The following is a 24,033-nucleotide window of genomic DNA, read 5'->3' on the forward strand; positions in this document are numbered from 1 at the left end:
TAGTTTATTTATTGAAAAGTGTTATGTACTTGGAAAATATTGGTGAACCATAAGTATAACTCTCGGATAACCGGAATATTTGATTATCCAGCATTCTCCATTCCTTATGGATGCCGGACAACAGAGGTTTTTCTGTATTCCTCTTTCTGTCTCTCAATGCGGTATTCTGGAGAGTAGTTAATGAGAAGCTTTCAGGTGTAGCAATTAGCTACAAATATGAAAACATATATATGATGTATATAACGCCCAGGGCTGAATACTAAAGAACCAGTTCCACAAAGGGTAGAATTATATAATCTTACGTGCCAATTAGTACAATTTGTTTTAAGGCAGGCAATTTGTTGAACTTTAATTACATTAAAGGGACATTCATGACAATTAATTTAAGTTCAACATGAAGTCAATATCATGAAAAGCCATCAGGTGCATCACCATACTACAAAGCTGCGAACACACAAAACATATATGGAAACTAAGAATAGGTTTTACCCTTTGTGGTAATAAAACAGGTGCTAAGATGTTCATATACCACACAGATGCCTTTCACAAGGCATCAAAAGTCTGCATTAACCACACCTACATGTGGAAAAAACATGCAAACAAACATGTTCTGATAATATATGCATTGTCTTTGAAACTGATTGGCTTACACGAGAGATAGCCTTCCTTATGGCCTAGTCTCACCAGTGTCAGACCAGTGAAAGCCAAAAGACGAACAGTACAAAGACCATGCACGTAGCAGAACTTTATAGCTCGAGGTGAGCAGCTTGGCAATACAACAGGTGTTAAAATGTTCAAACATCACATAGATACCTTTTGCAAGGAATGAAGTCTGCATTAAACATATGTACTTATGGTGAACATGTTCAATACACACAAACACAAGACGCTCAGATAGAACAATTGCTAAGATATTTGTTCACCTGACATAGGCTTTGTTGTTCAGAGCTGACATTTGAAGGTTTTCCAGTTACTTTGCACTATAAATCGTGACATTACATCTGAATAACGCGAATTCCACCAGCTGTAACCACCTTAGAGTCATAGGCTCTCACGTCACACGAGAAATATTTGAAACCAGCACTTGTGAATATGAGACTTGTGGCAAACAAATTAATGGGAAATAAATGTCATCCAGATGGCATTTTAAGCAAAGGGCAACATCTGGAGATTAGATTTGGTACAGCGTCACGGTGAGTCTTATGGCAGAACAGAACATATTGTCATAAAAACACCAATTTGGTTGCTGTCACTGTTGCCAACTCTTGGATCATGTGGCAGAAAGAGGCCAAACCCAGAGGTTGAATGGAGTGATAAAAGCAACCGACCAATTTATCACTGGATTTACACAAAAGCGAAGGAGCTAGAACCTTTCACATACCTCAAAATCCGGGCCTGCCATGTAAGCCTTTGTCGTCAGCTTGTCCATCGCGTATCTGTAAGCGTCCTCCAGGCGTCTCCTTCTGTCCTGCTCCTAATGTCACCGAAAATAAGCGCAAGGTTACAGACAACATCACTGCTAAAGCACTGGCGCCGTTATAGCACGACTGCAAACTCCACCACAAAATGTGTTTCTTTCACATTTACTCGTAAGCAGGGATGGTGGTCAAGCATAATAATGGCGTCTCAGCCAAGGGAATGAAACTCATCCGAGAGGATGTCTACCGAGGAGATAAGAGCGATGTGTGAAGTTGCTGCGTGGATTGTTACATAGCAGGATAGTCAGAGGTCGCACCAGCTCGGGGGTATATAATTGCAACAAGTTTGAAAGGTGCATTTTTATTGATGGATATTGTGAATTATCTTATTTTAATGAGACTACAAACGAGCACTAGTAAAACATATCTGAGTTAAACACCTTAAGTTATTCAAAAAGATCGTCACACTTCTGTGCACAAGGTGATATTTGTTTCCAATCCCATGTGGGGCTCATGCAGGAACTAATCATACCGTTTCATAAATGCACTGACAGGTGATCATAGGCATTTTCATTCGATGCCAAAGGCAAGATATAATCATACATTCTTAACAAGTCATTCAATTCTACAATGTTATGCTCATGTTCAATAAGTATAAGTCAATTTTATTCATGATATTTTTCAAGCACCTGTTTTTACGTGCAGAAGTATAGTTGTGTATTCAGCTTAAAACGAATATCTCAAACTGCTGCCCTTGCCACACTCATGAATCAAGGTTTTGCAATGTACAATCATACTCCTGATATTTAAATAGAAACATATCATAGCCGCTTGCCAATATTAGGAACAAAGCCATTAAAAAAAATGCTTTTTTAATATTGCCGTTATTAACGATAATGGCTTATTATAAAGGTTGGTAAATAGTGGTGTCATTGCTTATTGTCACAATGACTGCAAACTTTTTTTTATAAAACACAACCGTACCGAACGGCACAGAGAGACATTAGAAATGCACAATGTCTGATGTCAAATCCATAAAAATAAACCCGAGAAAGTAGAATCTTAGACATAAAAATAATACAATTCTTTCATGTTTTTCAAACTGAGCCAAATAATCAACGGAAGTTGCTGATATCAACGGAGATCATCAAAAAGTCTTCTGGCAGGCAGTTTCTAAATTGATGTTTTCTACTTTTGAAATGTTCTTGGGAACATTAAAACTGAATTGATAAATAATGGACAATGACACCTGAATATAATGATATCCAATTATTAATGGCAGAGGGTGTTTAATAGTCAGAATGCTTCATAAACATTTAAGGAGTAGTATATCAACATGAAATGAGTGATGAAGAAATCTATATGCATATTTTAAAAAAATAATTAGTGGCCACAAAGATACTGAAAATAATAGGCAAGAGATTGGTGTTGTTGGTACACATTTATTTCCACGTGTCGATCCACAATATGCAACGTCGCTTCGTGCATAAAAGCGTTAGCATTTCTACAGGTGTGGTGGCATCACCTTCTCCAGACGCTTCTGCCAGCCCTCCTCGCATTTCACCATGAGGTCAATGCAGTGTGACAGTGTGGACAGGATTCCAGCAGTGGTGGCCTTAAACGTGATAGCCTCCCCTTTGAAATCCAGCCCATTCATTCCCTTGGGCAAGTGAGGTGGGAACACTGCATGCGCACCGGGCACACACACACACACAGGGTAAACAAAAAACACGATGGTGTACATCAATTGTCCAAAACAAAAAACAGCTCAGAGAAAGGACACGCAGTGTTTGTCAATGACAAACGGCTGATTGTGTTGCTTTAAAAATGTCGAAAGAAATATACATTTTTTTTTACATGGAGGTGAGTATCGTCCAAGTTGGAGATAAATCAAGTCAGTGTCAACGTCCAATATTAAAACAGAAGTTAACTTACTGAGGTTAACTTTTACCGTTTTAATATTTTTTTCTCAAAATGTTTACACTTAAACATGCTTTAATTTCGTAATAGATGGTTTTCAACAACTTTCTGTATATACCAGGCGAGGCAGTTGACATCTCGTGTTTTTTCAATCATGGTTGAGCAAACATGATAATGAAAGCAAATCCACTTGTGTTCCGTGGTGCGTTTGGAAAGCACACAGCAGCATTAAACTTGCGAGCCTCGCAGGGTCTCAAGGCCCCGCCCCTCCGACTATCACGGTGGGCTACGTACGGCGCAAAAGAAGTTCAACATACATACATACAAGGCTTTTTCAGGAGGATCCGACAATAGGGACCGTTTGACCAATACCATTCACGAGTGATTGACACGTGGGAGTAACCTGGAATACCCCGAGAACACACCCGTATACGCGGAGATAAAACATTCAAAGCTCCAGATTCAAGAATCCACAGCTTCACTGCCACCTCCTGGCAACTTCAAAACCAAGTTTCAAACAAAGCCCAAGTGTCCCGAGCTGAATAGTCAAGTTTACGGACAATCATATTTTTATTTAGTATATGCATTCGAAGGTAGAATCCTACATCTTTCGCAATATCCTGCAATGTAGATAAGTGTAAAAAAGGGATAAATTATGTGGGAGACGGTTTGATGCTCTAGGAATTGAACGAAAGTTCAGCGGTGATTGCAGAATCCTCAAACACTGTGTTTAATGACACTCATCGCAATCGACAGTGTCGTAATACTGTCGTTTGAATCGACTCAATTGGCAAACATTCAACCTTACATCTGCCAGTAACATGGAAAAAAATTGCTGCTACTGCATCTGAACGGCACTTGGGGACGTAACCTCACACGCACCAGAATCGACACAAAAAAACCTCTGTACCCAGCACCTGCCAGGTGGAGCTATTTTAGACTAAAATAATCTTGATATTATAAATTAAAAAAAACATTAAACTTTTTGATACTGCCATTAATGAGCAAAAGGAGAGGTCATTCAGTCGAATGTACCAAATAACATGGGCGACTCATACAAAAAAATAGAAAATACAAAATATAACGGCACGATAAAACAAAGCTAGTGTTGCATGTTTAAACAACCATGGATAAGTCTTGAGGCAGAGGTCAGAGGTTCACATTTATTTGGCAGAGAACGCATCTGTAATGAACAACCACTATTAATCTGCACACAATGTGGAGCCCATTAAATTGACGTCAGAAAGATGATGGGTTGGAGCTATTCTTGAACCAGGACTTGAATTCTCAACCTTTGGATTGTGAACTGAGCGATCTGCCACAGTGCAACCCAGCCAGCCATCAAACAGCATGTTCGTCAAGTTCGCACACATATCAAATATGAAATAAAGAGTTTACACATTCTACAATTGCTGCTATGAGGAATGAACACATTTCATTACACTTACTGGATGAGGAGTTTGTGACGCAGGAAATTTATGAAAGGTTATTCACAGATGTCTGGTGCAGCAGATGAGAGGATTAGGGCTTAGGGGATTGGGTAGAATTTTTGTAGCAAGCGGAACTCCCAAAAGCTTTCTCAGCAAATCCTCGAGAACGGATTAGTAACGTGCGGAGGCAACGGTGAGGGTGTTACCCCTGGGCTTGAGAGCGGCTGTGAGTGATCAGCTCCACCTTGCAGAAGTCATCGCAGAGAAGCTGCAGCCACTCATCGAAGGGGACGCGAGTTTTACAATTGGAGAGAAGTGAGTGATGGAGTGGAGAGTATGTGGTGGGGCAGAGGGTATGCCAGTGTAACAGAGATGGACAGCAGTAGGGTTACAGAGGTGTATAAAAGCTGTGCGATCAATCGTGAGGTCAATTCAGAATTGTATTCTGGCAGACATCTTAAGGATCACTCCAGCTGGCAGCTGGGCAATTCTCACGATTGCCCAGCCTGAAATAACGATTAATTTTTTTTTGAAAGGGTGCGATTCCTGACTTGGGAGCCTTTCTAAGTGGAGTTTGCACGTTCTCGCCGCAGTTGTGTGGATTTTTCTCCGTGTCCTCTGGTTTTCCCCTCCACATTTAGAATCAATATGCATTTAGAGTATTTAGCGGCTAGAAATTTCCACATGATCGGCCACTTTGTTGAGCTATCATTTGTTGCCAGGTCACTTCTGAAAAAGAGCTATGTAGCTCAGTGGGGCGTACCTGATAAAATAAAAAATAGTTTAGATTTTAGTTGGCTGCAGGGCGCTGTCCACGCAAGGAGGAAGGGCCCATTGAGTCTGGCCCACCCAAGTGGAATTGCTATTGGACCGTCCAGCCGATTTCTACAAGATGTTTCACTTGTGATTCGGGTCGATACCGAGTTTGATTTCCAGCCACAGGTAACATCAGTGTCAAGTGACATCTGAACCAGTCCTGGTTCCTTCTCATTCTATGATCCCCGCTGATAAGTGATGATGTATGGTCAAACCACCCCCATCACCACCAGAACATTGGCAAGGCTTCGTCCAGCAGTAAATTGAAAAAGGACGATTTATTATTAATGATAAAATCTAATAATAATTTTTGAACTTTTTCTTTGTTTCAAACCAAGATCATTACCTAATATTGGCACTTTTGTAATTCATTAAGATTTGTATATAAACACATTTTTGCATACCTTATGTATTAACACACCTATACCATTAAAGTACATTTCATTTCACAATTATATTTGGCTCAACTATATTTTGTGAGGCTCGTTGATGCAATTAGCCCATATTGGCGTTTGAATAATTGCTGTTATTTTTAACTGTATTTTTTCTGTTCGATATACATTGTTGCAAAATAACCTGCGAGTTTGTTTTGCGTATATTTGTTATTTTCCTTTGGCTCCCGTTACATTTTGAATACGTAGCTCTTGTTCTCAAGGAATATCATTATGGATGGAAAACCTTTCCCCCCCAAGAGATAGTGACTCGTACATCCGAATCCTGAGTGACATTCTCAACTCCCCAAGCTCCATTAAAACTAAAAAAAACCTCAAGTGTGCAAATGTGGTCTAATTAGATTTTTGGAATTAAATAGAGCTTCATTTAGTTATTTATAAAAATGTACATAGGTTTTACCCTCTCTGGCAATAAAACAGGTGTCAAGATGTTCAAACACCTAATAGATACCTTTTGCAGGGCATAAAGTCGATATTAATCACACACACGTGTGGCAAAACATGCAAACAAACATGCTCTGATAATATATGCATTAAATTTCGATTTAAAGCTTTCGTGACTGCAATGATTCATCTTCTTTGGTTCTTTCGGTAAAGTCACGTAGAATGAGAATAAAATAATAAATTGATAAAATTATTGTGTTATTTTATTTTATCAATTTATTATTTTATTCTCATTCTACGTGACTTTACCGAAAGAACCAAAGAAGATGAATATATGCATTGTTTTTTAAACTAATTGGTCTACACCAGACAGCTTTCTTCATGGACTTGTCACACCAGTGTTAGACCACACTGGTGGATACTTGTGTAGTGGGTATACATGGAGAGCGAGGCGTCTCTGGAGGCAACACGTTTATTACAACAATGTACCCTAACACAAAGGGGTAGCTGCCCCTTCCACCAGGTAACCTAGCGAGGTAATCCCTCCAGGCTAACTAGCTAGCCCTAACACAACCGGGGAAGGCTTTTAAGCCGGGACCCCGACTCGAGTCCGGGTCTTGTCTTCAGCTTCTTCTTCAGGAGGACGTCTTCATGTCTTCAGGTGAGCAACAACCAGCGGGACCCGTTCAGGGGTCCGGCTTATATAATCGGTCCCAGGGCTTCCTCCGCCCCTAGGCACGCCTCCCTACTAGAACCTTCCCGAGGCATCTGGCACCGATCCCGGGGTCCCCCCAGCCCCCTCTTTGGGGGCCCCACCCGCGGTACCTCCGGCTACTCGCCCTCCGGGTTCATCCGGAGTGCCATAGCCCCCTGTCACCCCTGTGCCGCTCCAGGCGCTCTCGCCCCCTCGCCTTCAGGGCTGGCCCTGCACACGGAGTGCAATGTCGCACAACTGCCGCGCTGTGGGTGGTGTGAGTAGCGTGTCCCCCCGATTCACACACAGGCCGGTCTTACGTGTCACGCAGTGGCATCCCCCGATGCCACTACACTTGCAGAAAAGGTCCCATAGATGTTAATATTATTAAAGTACGATGAAATTTCTATGAAGAGTACAGTGGGCTGTGCCTAAAAAAAAATCGTGGAAAAGGAGGGTTGTTGTCAAGAGTACCAGTCTTGAGGAGGCGATAGCTGTCGAGTTGTTGAGCCGTTCAGCGCTCCGTCAACAGATCGCGAGGCGTGGGGGTAACCCTGCACTTAATGCCTCAATACACCTGTAACCGACGCCGAGACGCAACTCCTATCGAGAAACTTATACTCGAGAAACTTATACTCATCGGCTCTAACGGCCCTGCGAGTTCAAATCGTGCGCTCGACTCTCATTGGCGGGGAGCTATCACACAAGAGGGGGGAGCCGACATGTAGGGGTGCACAATCTGATTTGAAGGTGGAGGAGCATTCAATCCAGATTGGTCGTCAGGGTAATTCGAAGGAGCCCGGGGAAGAAAGACAAATGCAAAATGAGGGGTCGAATGGGAGACCATTAGGAGACACGAAGTGGATTGGTGGAGAGTCATGGAAAGTAAGAAAAGACGGTGGTAGAGGGGAAAAAGGAGCGGAGAGAAAAGACTCGGGGCGGAGCCTGAACGGAGCAGCTCCCCCGATGTGCTACGCGCTGTGCTGAACACGTGATGGAGTTTCAAGACTTACCCCGGGCTGCATCTCATTCACACATGGTATTAGTAACACAAGGGTGCGCACTCGCTCGTCTCGTCTGTTGCCGGCCATGAGATTAGCGGCGCTGTGGTCCGTAAGGGACCACGACCCCACGACAACGGTGGTCTCGTCCCATCAGTGCTCACACGAGATCGACGTGGTATCACAGCAGCAAGCACTGGCTAATGATCTGTGTCCAATCAGTGGTTCCGATAACATTTATCAATGTCTCATGTCATGGTCACACTCAATAAAGACAGATGTTCCCATCAGTATTAATTTATATTTATAAGGACCAGATCAAGGATCAATTAAGATGATTTGGTAATGGCCTGGGACGTTTCTTTGGGATCGTTCCTAGTAAATATGGCTATAGGTTTGCTCAAAGGGTTCTTAAATGATTTGTGCATAGATTGGATTCGATTGTACAAAAATTCCATCTTGCTTGCTTCGTCTTAGGTAAGGACTTAAAACCTGCCTCTGTTTAAGTGTGTCAGTCGAATGCAGTAACGTTGTCAAGTTCAGTGCAATGATGTTTTAGAAAAAGGGCCATTGTACGTCGCCGTGGAATGGAAAGGCGCCATATATATTTAATTTTATTATTATTAAAATTTAACATTAAATCAGGAAACATGAAATCTGGTTAATTGCTATATTGGTGGAATTGATATAAAGGTATGCATGAACAAAACTGCCCAACAAAAACCCAGCTCGAACAAGCCAGAAGAAGAAGTGCAACCACTATTGCTGCAATATTGCCTAAGGATCCATCAATAAAGGCCAATGCTGCAGTAAACGTCGGTTCAAACGACACATTTAATGAAGACCACTGCCAAGGTGTAAGGTCCAAATTACAGCAGCGAAGTGTGCAAATAGCACACGTACACTTAGCAGAGATGCCAAAGTTCACGATCGTACCTTTGTCCTTACTGCCATTGCTGTTGGGCGGAACCTCTCCATTAGGTCGTGGCGTAGGCAGATCATCGTCATCGACATCCTCCTCCAGCTCCGCTAAAGCGTCACAGCATCATAAGACAAAGACAAAAATCCCCAGCGCAGTCTTTAACAAACTGTTGCGGAAAATTCTGTTAAGCGAGCGCCTATGAAGGCCGGCACGGCACACGAGGGGGTGGGTGGTCAGCACCACGCCCGGCCTCCTTTGTCTCCACAGTGGTGATGTTTACACATTGCACCAGGTACTCATTTGAGGCTGAGTCAACCTAGGGGAGGCCAAGGACCGGTTCAATATATTTACACGAGCGGGAATCAAACTTGGGTCGCCGGGTTTGTAGCGCAGTGTGCTAATTGCTGCACCACCCACTCTCCACTCTTACCCTCTATCCACTCTCACCCACGCTCACCCTCTCTCACTCTCGCATCATGTTTTAACAATACATATGAACTGTAGTATGTTTAAGCGAACGTAAGAATCAACTAACAAAAATCGAAGTAATCTAGTTCACAAAGTCAGAAGAATAGTTTAAAAGATAATGAACTACAGGCTTGTGTTTTTGGCCTGACCTGACATTATGATTTTTAAACAGACACTAAAAGAAAATGAAATACTCTTGAAATTGTTAAACTGGTTATAAAAACAACTCAACAGTGAACCATTATCACAGTCCATAACATTATCATTCAGTGATTAAATTTCAATGGAAATTTCAATGGAAATTTAATTTGTATTATCAGTCATCCTCTCGTATAGCAAGCGTTTTGCACAGGAGTCCGACTTTATGTGAAAATTCCCACTACAGTACTTGTAATCCCAATAAATGCAAAAGCGGAAACAACCCTGATTTATAGTTTGTGTTTGATGGCTTCTGCTCATAAACCACACTAGAGGAAACAATGTGGAGGGGTAATCGCGCTACTCCACTGTGGTGATAATTTAGACATTGACCTCTATTGTGAATGTGGTCCGCGATGAGCTGTTAATAATTATAAGTGTACGGTTTGAGTAAGACTGGACCTTTCCAAAACCACTTCTGCTCTGAATTCTAAATCTGAGCAGTTGCTTTGTCATCTGAAAGTTGGAGTCAAATCATCTGAAAACAATCGACATTCAAACCATTCATGATGTATTCCTTAAGAATTGCCCACTTACCCGACGAACACACATATCCTGCTTGTCTAGTCGATACGCAGCATAAACGCATACAAACTAATTTCTAAAAAAAATATCTTTCATCATAGTGTGCTCTATATAAGTTAAAAACACTGATAGCTTACAGCTATTACTGCTGTTGATGGTAAAAAGCTCTGTTTGGCATGCAATATTTTCATATATATGGATCCTTCTGCCAGTATTAGGAAAGTAAATCACATGTTTTAGAGCATCGAGTCAAACTCGACTTATTATAACAACTACATTTCTAGCATTCACTTCCAATCGTGTTTACTATCACCTTTGTTTAACCTACCATATCCGAGTCCACGAAGCAAGATAACTGCACTAACAATTGCATAAGGAGGTCATTGTAAATGTCTCATTGTCTCTAGGGAATGCTCCCCAAGGCTACAATGCTACAGTGGGTCTGCGCGTAATCTACACACAGTCGCAATGATGAACTTTAAAAACGTTCTTGACATGCCATGGAATTCCAAGAACGTCAATAAAATAGGGTAACATTCGAAGGCTGACTAAAAGTACGAATTAAATCAGATAAAAAAAACCCCAGATCAGTTTGAGCATGTAGAAATAATACATTACTCAGCGAGTTATTTACTTCATTGAAATGTATGCACAAAGAGTAAGTTAAACAATCACTATATTTCAATTCAGTATCTTTAAACGCTAGCAGTGCTTTTCTCTGCACACTGAAACTTTTATAACAATGTTCTTCGTATACATCCAAGTGTTATTTCTGTGTGGTAAATCTGGAATAAGCCAGTGTATTCTCTCTGCATATACCACGTTTCAGACTCGCTGTGAGCTCAACTGTGGCTGCAGTCCAGTCGGTCACCACTGCGACCGCCTGGAACTCGCCAACCACTCCGGTTATCCAATGAGCCATTTGGACACTTTGAAAGGAACACTGCCATTTTAATGTTAACAACTAAATCGTTCTTAATCGGTATTGTGAACCTTCCCAATCAGTTATTAATTTAAATATCGCACCGGGCAACCAAGCAATGTTACATACAATTAGATCATGCAGATTAGGCTCTGGAAAAAAATAAAGCATGTTTATCTTCCGTATGGTTTATGGTTAAGTGCCCGAGGTTATGTTGAAAACTAAAATGAGTTTACTGACTTATAGAGTGAAAAACGTACCTCTCCTGTGTTTTTCAATCGTGACAGTGATTGTGTGTAATGGGCCAACACTTGCTACCGTTACATAATACAAAACAAAGCTCAAAAACAAATGTCAGTATGACAAGTTGGCTGCCGAGTGGCTGTGGACTATTTACGGTGCGAGATGACGTTGAGATTTCTATACTAGGGTTGTTTAATTTGTTCCTGTTAACTTATTAATGAGTAAAACTAACCAACTAAACTTGAGATGGGAATGGCAGAAGAAAACGTGACTGGGTGCACAGATAATCTGGCTAACAGTCTTATTCGAGTCTCCAATCTTGTATTTATTTATAGAAAAAGTGTCAACGCACTGACCTTGAGATACGAACAATGAGTACACTAAAGTATATTTGCAAATACACACGAGAATAACAATGATGTTATGGAATCCAGCGTGATATCATCCTTTCAACGGGTGAGACTGATGAATACAAAAAAATCCATTCTGGAGAATAACAATTCTCCCGCAACCAGGCAATAGGTACTGAAAATAAGTACTTGTGAAAATGTAAAAAAATTGCAATAAGGTAGTTATTAATATATGGATGATACAAACTGATCATTTACAAATTACAATGCAGGTCAGAGTCTCAAGAAAGACAGATTGCCCAGCTGTGCACAGAGCCACATTGTATACTACCATCCCCACCTAAAATGTAATCAGTTATACTCATTCACAGTTTGCTGTAAGTTATAAACATTAATTTTAACAAGAACAAACCGATTGGTCCACACCAGACAGCTTTCTTTAGAGCCGTCTCAAACAGTGTTAAACCAAAATGTTTCTGTTTGGTGTTTTAACATCTTAATGCAAGAAAGGGTAAAACCTAAACTTAGATTTTGATGCTGGCAAGGGAGGTCCCATGATGTAACTGCTCACCCGAGCTCTCAGTGTCCTGATAGTGGCATTGTCTTGGTGCTGTTCGCCTTTTGGCGTCCTCTGGTCTAACACTGTTTAAAACTAGGCTCTAAAGAAAGCTGTCTCTGGTGTGGAACAATCAGTTTAAAAAAAACAATGCATATACTATCAGAGCACGTCTTTTTGTTTGCATGTTCGCCACGGGTATATGTGATTAATGTAGACATGATTTCTTGCAGAAGGTTTCCGTTTGGTGTTGTAACATTTTAACACCTGTTTTATTGCCAAAAAGGGTAAAACTTATTCTTATAGATTGGCAGAGCAGCCAGGACCAGCAACAACTGCCCAAGCTCTGTGGACCTAATTAAATCATGAGTGATTATACACGTGGGAGGAAACACGTGTACCCAGAGAACACCCACGCAGGCCAGGGGGGTAACAACTCTATCTCCGTATAGATTTAATGTGGTATTTCCATACCCTAGCAAGCCAGGAGATGGCGACTTCGCAGCCCCAGTGGGTTTGGCGAGTTCACGCAATTGTGCGATCCACCAACAGGCGTGCCGCTAACAAAACCACAAGAACCGCCAAAGCCAAATACTGTGCAGGGGTTAAACAACCACCTGAGCCAACATGGCACAGGGATGGCCTTATTCAGCAGTAGATTTGCAACAGAGCATTCTTATTTGCATGTCTTTCCACAGGTATGTGTGATTAATTGCAGACTTGATGCCTTGCACAAAAGGTGTCTATTTGGTGATTAAAATTCTGTTTTATTGCCAGGGTAAAACCTATTCTTATTTTTGATCAGATTTACAACATTCTGTAAATTACTCAGTTATGTTTATGTCTAACATAGTCGATAAAACAGATATTTTATTTATTTTATATCCAATTTTAATATTGCCAGGTAAGGCCCACTGAGCTACACAGCTCTTTTTCAGAAGTGACCTTGCCACAAATGACAACTCAACGACATGTCTCATCACGTGGACAGTTATAGCGGCCAAATACTCAAAACGCACGTTTCTGAATGTGGAGGGAAAAACCGGGAGGGCCCTGAGAAAAATCCACATGACCACGGGGCATAAAACGCAAAACAATTTACTTTAATAAGGTACGTCATTCAATAAAATCGGCCGCCGCTTATGAAACTCCATTTTGACGCAACGACGTTAATGCACAATGGCCCCGCGAAGACCATCCTGCCCCAGTTGCCTCACCTGCGTCCCGGTGCAGGTAGTCATTGGAACCCGCGCAGGCGTTGAAGTACTTCTGTAGCGAGTCCACCTGGCGGCACAGGATGTCCCGGAACGTTTCCAGCTCCAACAACTTCTCCCTGAGGCTGCGCCCCTTCTGCAGCGAAATGGGACACAGCCACCGCTTGCCTTTTGCGTCGAGATGCCACGTGGTCGAGGCCGTGCAAAGGCAAGTGGGGGCTTCTGGGTGGGACGCGTCATCAGCGGTTGAGACCAGCGGCCCGAGTGGCAGCCAAAGGAGGAAAACACACGCCTGGAAATACGTTCTTTACGTAGACGGAGCGATGAAATTAGCGCGGGTAGAGGTGTTGGATAGATGGCTACTACGCAGGACTACGAGCACAGATGGCGACGACATGGGGAGGGCCTTTATCCAACAGTGAGATTTTGTGCTCGTGAAATAAAAAGCAATTAGCCATTTAAATAAGTAGTTCCAATACTATTTTGTCGCTCTAAAAGAATAAAAGCAAAAGTATTGCAGAGAATGCACTGCAAGCATATTTCATTGGAAGCAATGAGTGACATTGTACCACACCTAAAAGGGGCATTGTGGGCTCCTGCTAACCAGAAACAACAACTGTTCAAGCAAAGTAACCCATATTTAGAATATAGTTTTGTATTGAACCAAGACTAATATCTGATAAGAGTAGGTGCTTGAAGAATAAACATCTGGCCGTTCACCAGCATTGGTTTAAGCAGGCCTAACTATGCTGATGAGGCACCGATGGTTGAAACCAGTACAGTAAAAGTGTTATTTTCTAATTGCTTATGCCTCAAAAGTATAGAAATACCTATTATTCCCCACAAACTTTTCTTTTGTGACCAGGACTTTATGTAAAGGAATGACAAAAATGCACACCACGTTTTCTCATTGAAATTATGTAATTTTCTAAATATCACTGTCCTGGTCACAAAGGCAAAGTTTGTGGGGAATAATAGCAATTTTCTGTACTTTTGAGGCATAAGAAATTAGAAAATAACACTTACTACCCAGGAATAAAAAATAAAGAAATTTGTTACACAGTGTTATTATTAATGGAGTGGATTATTAACTTTGCATTTGTGTCCTGGTCACAAAAGCAAAGTTTGTGGGGAATAATAGCATAAACAATTGGAAAATGACACAGTACCTAGGAACAATTTTTTTTACACAGTTTAAAAATGAACTGCGAGAAGAATGTGGGATTGATAGGATGTAATAAGACAAATATTTTCATGTATATTTGTATGTAGAGGGGCATGGAAATGAGGCGTACGTATTGTCTGCTCAATGTTGCAGAGTTGGTTTCCCAAGTGTAGGACAAGGGGAGGTCATGGGTGAGGCATGAGCAGCTGATTAATCAGTAACCCACACTGAATGCTGGCATAGAAAACAAAACCTATGAACGTTTAAATATTCAGCCAGATTTTAATCTTCACATAAATGTTGCTCCCTTTTTATACAATCTACATTTTTATGGTCATGCACGAGTATGCAATGGAAACATTTATAGAAATGTCCTGGATATCTCATGCCTAGCCACTCGACTTTGTTTGGAAGGGTAAAAGGTGCTGCCACCCGACTGCTTGCTCATGTGACTACAGTCTACGCACGATGGAGCTCTGTGGAGCCCCCTCGAAAGGGTATTTGGCCTACTCTTCCACTCTGGCCAGATGTGAAGAGGTGGGATTACCCACTCTATCCCACAGCATGCATCCCACTGATCGAACAACTGTGCGCTGTACCCTTTAACACCACTGGGTAGAGAGCAGGGGAAGGTGGGTGGGATGAATTTTAAAAAGTGCCCCATTGTTTCAACTGTGTAGCTGCGAGATTAAATCAAACTGGCGATCCTTGAATTTCAGGTCCAGTGTGCTAATTGCACCAAGGCAGTGGCCTTCTTTCCTTATGCAATGCATCCATAAATATTCTTGGGTTCTTTCGGTAAAGTCACGTAGAAGGGAAACAATAAAGTAATAAAAATATAAAACAATACAATTCTCACGACGTTTCGACTGCAACACAAGCAATCATCATCAGGTGTGAAAACCACAGCAAGAAAAAAGTCGAAACATCGTGAGAATTGTATTGTTTTATATTTTTTATTATTTTATTGTTTCCCTTCTACGTGACTTTACCGAAAGAACCAAGAATACGAATCTCTGCAGTTACGAAAGCTTTAAATCAAAGCATCCATAAATACTTAATTTGCATGAACAAAAACAATTTTAAACACAAAAATGCAGACAATGGAATTGGTGCATTCTGCAATCAATATACTCTCTGAACTTAACCCAAACGTTTGTTTGAACGACCGCCAGCAACTTTGTAGATATCAACGCATTTAAGAGCCCACGTGTGGCACCTTTAAGGAAGAGGTTGAAGTGGCCGAGAAGCTGCTCGTAGCAGAAGTGACTGACAGCATGGAGCCATGGCGGCGCAGATTTGCTTCAGATCCATAGCCAGACTCCGCCTGGAACACAAATATGCCCAACAAACACATGGAAGTTATCGCTTTTCATCACACACAGCTCCCGAACGTTCAGTCAAAAGCCCTCATCACAGCTGAGTAAGTGATGCCACCCCACAGCATCACTGCTTCCTTCTGATATCACACAACTGGTGCGGTCAGATCTTTGGACTTCAAGCCTGAGTCCCATCAGAAAGTTCCCAGAGGCATCTCATCTTACCTGGCATTTCATATCAGTTTGCTTCCAGTGTCATATAGTTCCTTAAAAGTTTAGAAGTCGAAGCTATATGACATAAAAAAAATCTGGTCACTAAAACACCTCCGTACTTTAATAGCAACAATAATTTCCATTGGGAACACTGGTGTCTGCATGTTTATTCTATTTTTAAAAATTACAGCAATGAACATCACTGATATGGAAAAGTAATGTATCCCTCTTGCATTTGGCCAACCAATTAACTTTATTTAAAACAAGAAGAGGCCCCACTGAGATGAACAATTCTCTTCTGCTAATGAATCCTGGAGTAAATACAAGGGGTGAAATTGGGTTATATATTTAGCACAGCAACCAACACGAGGTGAGCATTGAGTACAGTGAGAGGGCTTTTACTACAATTACTTCATGTTGAGCCAACGATCCTAGCGATGGCTAGGAGATGTTAACTACCTCGCCTGGTACACAGGAAGTCGTGGGTTCGAACCTAACCCTCATGCCTATACATATTTGGGGTTTGCATGTTCTCCGTGTGATTTTTCTCCGGGTCCTCCAGTTCTTTCCCTCTATATATAGAAACATGCACTTTGAGTATTTCGCTGCTATAAATTTACACAAGAAAGCAACTTCGTTGAGCCATCATTTGTGGCCAGGTCACTTCTTAAAAATAGCTATATAGCTCAGTGGGCCTTACTTGGTAAAATTTTAATTGTTCAGTAACATTCCTGAGGTCGTGTGCGTGTGTGTGTATGAGGTTGTGTGCGTGCGTGTATTTGAGGTCATGTGTGTGTACAAGGTCGTGTACGTGCGTGTACGAGGCCGTGTACGTTTACGAGGTCGTGTGCGTGTACGGGGTCGTGTGCGCGTACGAGGTCGTGCGCGTGCGTGTATGAACAACTGGCACTAACCAGCACAGGGTGGGGAGGAGGTTAACATGGGGAGTGTATCTGTGTGAGTGCTGCTTCTGTCACAAAGGATGGGTGGGGAAGGGTTTTGCTCATGCTTCTGTAGGTGGCACTAAGGTGGTGCCAAGACAAATGATCAATATTATCTAAACATTTTGTCTTATTTTTCCCAACTTATGCAAAACATGCCAATGGAATTTAGTCATGAGGAGAAGAATCCATTTGTAAATATCACAGAGAAGCCTATCTCGTCTGTCTGAAAATGGCACTCAGAAGTGATTTTTTTTAAGTTATGAAAAAATCCTTCAAGTCACTTTTTATCTTTACACAGCAGGCGGTGTTGCTCTCCCCACACGGCTATGGGATTGAGATTGTTGCATGGCAGTCAACCATTTATATAAATATTGTTTTAATTCTCAGAAATGGAATTTAGTCAAATTAAGTGCAAACCCAAATAAATCGATTATGAGGGGAGTTTTTTTGTGTGCAGTCATTCGTAACCGAGCTGAGCCCATCAACCCGCTACGGTTGAGATCGGGCTTTAAGTCATGGGCAGTTTCCCAACGTCGAACCCTCCCGGCCAAAAACTCATTCGTGCCGCCTCAACGCTCTGACATCTAAACCACCTGGCCACCTGGAAAAATTATTTTGAAGTGGTGCAAAAGCAGGTAGGCAAGTGACTTAAAAGTTTCAAAGCACTGAGGTGGCACCGCTGAGATACCGAGGCTCGAATCTGGGTGGCCCACTGTGATGGAGCCAAGGTTCTCAAGCACTGTGAGAGTTAACAGTGTCAGCCGAGTCATAACAGTGTCAGCCGAGTCATAAACGGCTGTACAAAAAAGGGTGTCAGAGTTGAGCCTTATTAGATTCGGTTCTGCACTCAATTTGGATAAGTTCCAGCTGTGACAATAAATTCTCTTCTGCAAGGACAAAAATAAAACGGTCATTTTCTCTCTCCCAATACAGTTAACAGATAACCGTCCCATTACTTTGTCGCCAAATCAGAAGAGTAAGAATTGGGATTGCTTGCAATATTATCATTTTGAAGTACTGAAAGAATATTACACGAGCAACCTAATCACTATGATGATATTTTTTAAATCAAATTATATGATTATCGTGGACCTTATAGCGTACGATATATTGTAGTATCGCCAAATCACAGCAAACTGAATAACGACACATTGCATTAGTTCATAATCTCCAACAGCCCAGCATAAATGGCTGAATATACAATTCTAACATTATTTTCTATGGCACATAATACATACCGGCACGTTAGCCTTTTCCAACAACGCGGCAACCTTCCTTACTTCAAGCATAACTCTAAAAAATTACGAGCATTGTTGTAGATTATATAAATAATGCAATAAGCGCCGTCTCCTTCACTTTTAATCCATCTCTCCACGTAAAAAAAACATGTCTCCTTCATATTAAAGTGCATAATTTCAGCAGCATTGTTTCAAGATGAGCAAACTCTATGTTTTAAAACACAGTGTCTCATCAGTAGTCAGGGCTGCTTGAACCAATGCAAGTGAACTTCCGATCTTCAAAGGCAAGGACCCTCGCCTTAAAATATGGGGTTCCAGTACTTCAAGCAGCTTTGATCACCATAGAGCTCACGTCATGGTGGAAATTTGTAAGAGACAGGACACTTCCAATGTGTGTGAATCTCATTAGCAAATGAGAAGTAATCTGTGTTTGGTAAAGCACCCACTACCCAGGACTCCACTTTCTGAATATGGAATCCTCTAACTTTCACGGGTATACATTTCCTCAGACCCTTCCACCAGCTCCCAAACAAACATTCCTGCATTAACTATAAGATTGGCCTCACCGACATCAAGATCCTCCACGGACTTGCCCGTAGCCAACTCTGTATGTACGTTGAACTTATTTCGCGCCGTATGCAGCCAACCATGCCAACTCTCTTCTCTGCCTGGTCTCCTCCCCAACACATGTTCTCCGCTCGCGTAATTCAGGCAACCGCTGGAAACTCTCAGACTGCCTCCATTCAATGAGGGGTTATACCCCTCTGCTCCTGCCCATGTTTTGTCTGTAATTACCTTCCCCCAGCAATCTGTGATGCCAACTCCCTGCCCTTGCTGAAGTTTGGGCTCAAGACCTTCCTGTTTCTCTTCCGCTGTCAGTGGTAGCAACTGAGGGCATGGTCTGGGCTCAAGACCTTCCTGTTTCTCTTCCGCTGTCAGTGGTAGCAACTGAGGGCATGGTCTGGGCTCAAGACCTTCCTGTTTCTCTTCCGCTGTCAGTGGTAGCAACTGAGGGCATGGTCTGGGCTCAAGACCTTCCTGTTTCTCTTCCGCTGTCAGTGGTAGCAACTGAGGGCATGGTCTGGGCTCAAGACCTTCCTGTTTCTCTTCCGCTGTCAGTGGTAGCAACTGAGGGCATGGTCTGGGCTCAAGACCTTCCTGTTTCTCTTCCGCTGTCAGTGGTAGCAACTGAGGGCATGGCCGGTTTATTTTTTCATTCCCCTTGCTCCATGCCCCCTGTACCATTCCTGTTCCGTTGTAATGTGCACTGATGCCTACTTTATTGAGGGCGATATTGGCACGTAAAATAAAAAGGTTGGTCGATTGACTGATGTGTCTAATATAGAAATGTATGTATATGTATAAATGCCTATATGTTAGCTATGGTTCCCTGTGATACACATGAATGGCTTTTATACATCCTTTTGAAATGCAGCTGCATTTAGTTGTCATATGAACCCCAAATGTTTTTCTTGATCCAGCTTGAGATATCCTACAAAATAAGAGCGTCCACAAACGCATGGTGGGTGCCAATGGTCTCTCAGTGGCTCATCGGCTTGAAGCAATTTGTATTCCACGCGAGGTGACAAGCCTCTCTAGTGACCACTTTTAAAAACCGATTCATGTTATTGGCCATCTCCTATTACAAGGAAAGCAGGGGTGGGGGGAAGTTTACGAACACTAATGGCCTAATTCACAATAATGTGCATCATGCTCAGTGGGTTACTCAGGAAGGTCAAGTCAACGTTTCGAGTCAGCATTACCAGGATTGACAGATTCCGGTTCATATTCTCAACATCAGAGTTGCCTCATTCCCCAATGTTTGTCCCACTTTTCCGTATTCCTCTTCAAATACTCTATCTCCCTATCCTCTGTGGCCTTGTGACTAATGTGCCCTCATTGGTCAAGATTCCAGTCAAGATCGGTGGAGGTAGGAGAGAGAGGAAGGAGATAAAAACGAAGTAAAACCAGTCATCCAAATTATGTTTCTTTTGTGTTCGACCGTGTAATTAGAATGCGAATATTCAACTATAACCGTCTGTCACCCGACAGAACCAATCAAATCAAGTTTTCACGTGGACAAATATGTCAACTGAAAACCGGAGAAATGTTGAAAAGCCAGAGAAATTGACAATTCTTGTCCAGCAATGGGTATACTGTAGTTGAACATTGGAATTATAACGTCACGGTGATCCAACCCAACAGAAACTCAATCGGAATCTTAATAATGGTCGTGAAAGCCTACATACAAAATTAAGTTTTACCATTGTCTTCAAGACTCTATACATTCATAACCATTTTTACGTCTACATTTCATATCGTTGTGCTCGTCTTTGTGTTTATTATAAGCCAAGTGATTGCAAGAGGCTGTGACACCACTGCCTGGAGTGCTCTGACGTAATTATATAGTCTGGAGTCAGCCCAAAGCAGCCTAGCCACGTTATGCGAAACAACCCGATTGGACTGAGGCCAGCCAGGTCATACTGTCACAGGTCCGCTTCCAAAGTCACAAGAACAAACAAACCTGGATAAGTCACATTACGATACGAGCTCACCTACTACTAGTCACAGAAACACGACACGAACATCCAATAAATACTGGGCCTCCAGCCATATCTCACACATATACTATTATTTTATGACAAAATATAACAATTATATGAATTTGCATTTAACTAAGAACCCATATCGTAAAGAGAGAGTCCTATTCTTTAAGATCAGTTCACCAGCATTGATTCAAGCAAGCATGACACCTTAAGATACTGCATGTCGAAACAGGTCCAGAGTTGGCTTGTCTTGAACTAATGCTGCTGAACTTATGCATCCCAGAAGGCCATGTAGCTTATGGGTTCTATAAGAAATAATTTATATTTCTTACGTGTAAACAAATTATGTTGAGATGTATTGTCTTCTTATATTTATTCTGTTAAAGCACCAAACAAGTGACCCAAGGTTAACTGTCCTGATAAACGCATATTTTAAAAGGAATACATTCATAAAAGGGCAAGTACAAAAGCCAATGACACACTTCACACTAATTTATGGAGATTTAAAAGTGTCATTGTGTTGTACACATATATAAATTAAAGTAACCGATTGGCTGTGCCGACTGCTGGGATTAGAGATATAGTACACCGAGATGGAATAACAAGGCCGTACAGTGACAATCTTGAAAGATAATACTGGTTTAAGAAATGCGTATAAGCATCTTGAAGCTTCTAAGTATCTCATTTGAGCTTCATGGTCGCCCAACCCAAAGAATACCCAGAGACATCATCCATCTCATTCAGTCTTGTACCAACTAATCTGTATTAATGCAAAGAGCGCCTTAAATGTTGCACACAAATGGCTGCTTATTGATTGACAACATTAGCAACAACAAGATAAATAATAGGAAGAAATTTCCGTGAGATTATAAAAATGCCTGCAATGCACACGAATTAATAACTCAGCAATTTAGCTGCATGCACTCTGCAAGGAAACCACTTGCAATGCGGCTCGAACAAAATATGCAAATATCCCAGAAACAAAAATTGAACGAGCCAAAAATTACAAAACGCACAAGCGGGTTTTACCTTTCGGCAGGTCCAGCAGCCAAGGCACGCCATGCTACTACTTGCACCACCGCTTGCCAGTGCTGCAGAGATGGTGCTCGGGGCTCCAACCACCCCCCCCCCCCCCCCCCCCGCGAGATAAATACTTAATGTCTTAAGGGTGTGTGGGGTGCGCCTGCATTTGCTACTGCAGGCAGGCGAACTGGATCGGTGGCTCCTACTGATTTCAGCACAATTCCGCCCCGAAAAGCCTCAAGGCACTGTAGCAGGATCCTCGGCTGTTCACAATAAGCAGGTGTGGCTGCATTCCAGTGAGCAGCGGGGATACTTAACCCATTCACTGTGCGCTAAGACATCTCCGTCCGTCTGTTACGCGGCGCCATCCTGACACGCGTTTGCATTTGTAAGCTGTGCTGAGAGAGATCTCTCGTGTAAGGGGGACATAATAAGTTGCATGAGATGCGAATATTTTATTTTCCGCTTCCTAATTTTGAGTAATGTTTATATGCGACATTACAACTGTTAGAAAGTCCACGATCACTGCAAAACAACTGCATCTTCCCAATTTTAGATTCCATTGACTTAAAACCATTTAAATGAACCGTCCTGTCTTTGACATTTTAGGATCAGCCATGATCCATTCATTGCTATATGAAGGCCTCTCCAAGTCATCGCCATCACTCATGGCCTCGGCATGTAACAATATATCGAGATCCTGCACACGAGCCAATCTCATTGCTCCCGCTCCACGGTGGTCATCCCTCTGGGATGTTTACCCTCCTTTGGCTGCCACTGCATCGGGCGCCTCAAGCCATCATCCCCTCCACTCAAGTGTCATGGCAACGCCCATTTACGTTATTAACAATCGATGTCTCTAATTTGCATATGTTCTCTGATCTGTGCGTGTTCCTCTTCCATATATTTCAATGCGACAAGAAGCACGCATCTCTCCCGTGACACTTTTGGCACAGCTCACATTTATTCCATTTGCTTTGTGCGTCCCTGTTTTTGATCCATGTCACAGCGGATCATATGCAGTGATTTAAAACGTTATTTTATAGGCACACCGCAATGTTGCGTTCGTTACCGACTTCAGTTATCCAAAACTACTCCGCCGTGTCATACAACCTCGGCCTCGTATAGAAACCAGTCGGAAGTGTCTTAGTGGTCAGCATATTTACAAATTAGTCCGTTTGTACTGGGTTAACGTTTCCGTCTCTATAGCCACCCATTAACGTGACAGCATTCATTCATGTAGATTGTTGTGTACCTACATTGAAATGCAAACATAATTTGTGAAAATCTTATGAAATAGATAAATATGAACATGCATCTATTGCTCGATGAAGGCCTCCTTATGCATGGTAGTAATGGAGGGGGTGTTTTGTGATATTTCACACAAGTGTGGGTTGATGAAGAGAAGGGTGCACGGACCTGAAAATTACCATCGTCGAAATGTGAAAAGTAATTCCTTTAGATACATGAGCCATGGCCATGAATGACTGTATATATCCATATTCTATGGTTCTTTCGGTAAAGTCACGTAGATAGAAAAAATTATAATAAAAAATGAACAAAAGTATAAATTAATTTATTTTAAAAAATAAAGTGTATATTTCCACTGATATTTTTTAAACAAAATTAGTGGGTATTTCTTCATCATCTTACTACGACGTGGCTGAAAGTGGCATGTTATAGCGCACTGCCTTGGGATAAGAAGTAACAGGAAAGTTGAAGCCCAACAGCTCAATGGCACATCACACATTCCGAGACAGTGGTGAATAAAGCAATTTACAGTCATTGTTTAACACGTGGTAGGCTTTCACGACCAATATCATCCACAAGAGGTTTTTGGGTTAGATCGCGTAAATATATAGATGTGTCGTTAACACCCGACACCACCCGAAACAGAACATGCCAATTCGTCACTAGTACAGCACACCGGTGTGTTGGAGAGCCAAGCCACAACATTTACAAACGGAGTACGACGTTTCGCCAGTAATTACAACTAGCTTCATCAGGTGACAAATCTGGCGACAAATCTCGCTGTCGCCTGATGAAGCTAGTTGTAATTACTGGCGAAACGT

General features: G+C 41.9%; 1 protein-coding gene across 4 annotated transcripts in view; it reads right to left on the reverse strand.

The window, feature by feature from the left end:
• The window catches only part of LOC116950482 (ceramide transfer protein-like), a 110,790-nt gene that overhangs the window by 41,085 nt on the left and 45,672 nt on the right, over positions 1–24,033 (reverse strand). For 3 of the 4 annotated variants that reach the window (XM_032968321.2, XM_032968407.2, XM_032968484.2), the window contains 5 exons: positions 15,898–16,005; positions 13,517–13,649; positions 9,052–9,144; positions 2,944–3,101; positions 1,382–1,474 (listed from right to left, as the gene is read on the reverse strand). In XM_032968321.2, coding sequence (XP_032824212.2) covers positions 1,382–1,474; positions 2,944–3,101; positions 9,052–9,144; positions 13,517–13,649; positions 15,898–16,005 — 585 coding nt within the window. Of the gene's footprint in view, positions 1–1,381; positions 1,475–2,943; positions 3,102–9,051; positions 9,145–13,516; positions 13,650–15,897; positions 16,006–21,967; positions 23,405–24,033 lie in introns of those variants that run through there. The other variant, XM_032968566.2, reaches the window with a different exon arrangement.

Source organism: Petromyzon marinus, chromosome 1 (genome assembly GCF_048934315.1).
Source record: "Petromyzon marinus isolate PM22_M1 ecotype Great Lakes invasive population chromosome 1, UKy_Petmar_22M1.pri1.0, whole genome shotgun sequence".
In the NCBI taxonomy this organism is placed as follows: Eukaryota; Metazoa; Chordata; class Hyperoartia; order Petromyzontiformes; family Petromyzontidae; genus Petromyzon; species Petromyzon marinus.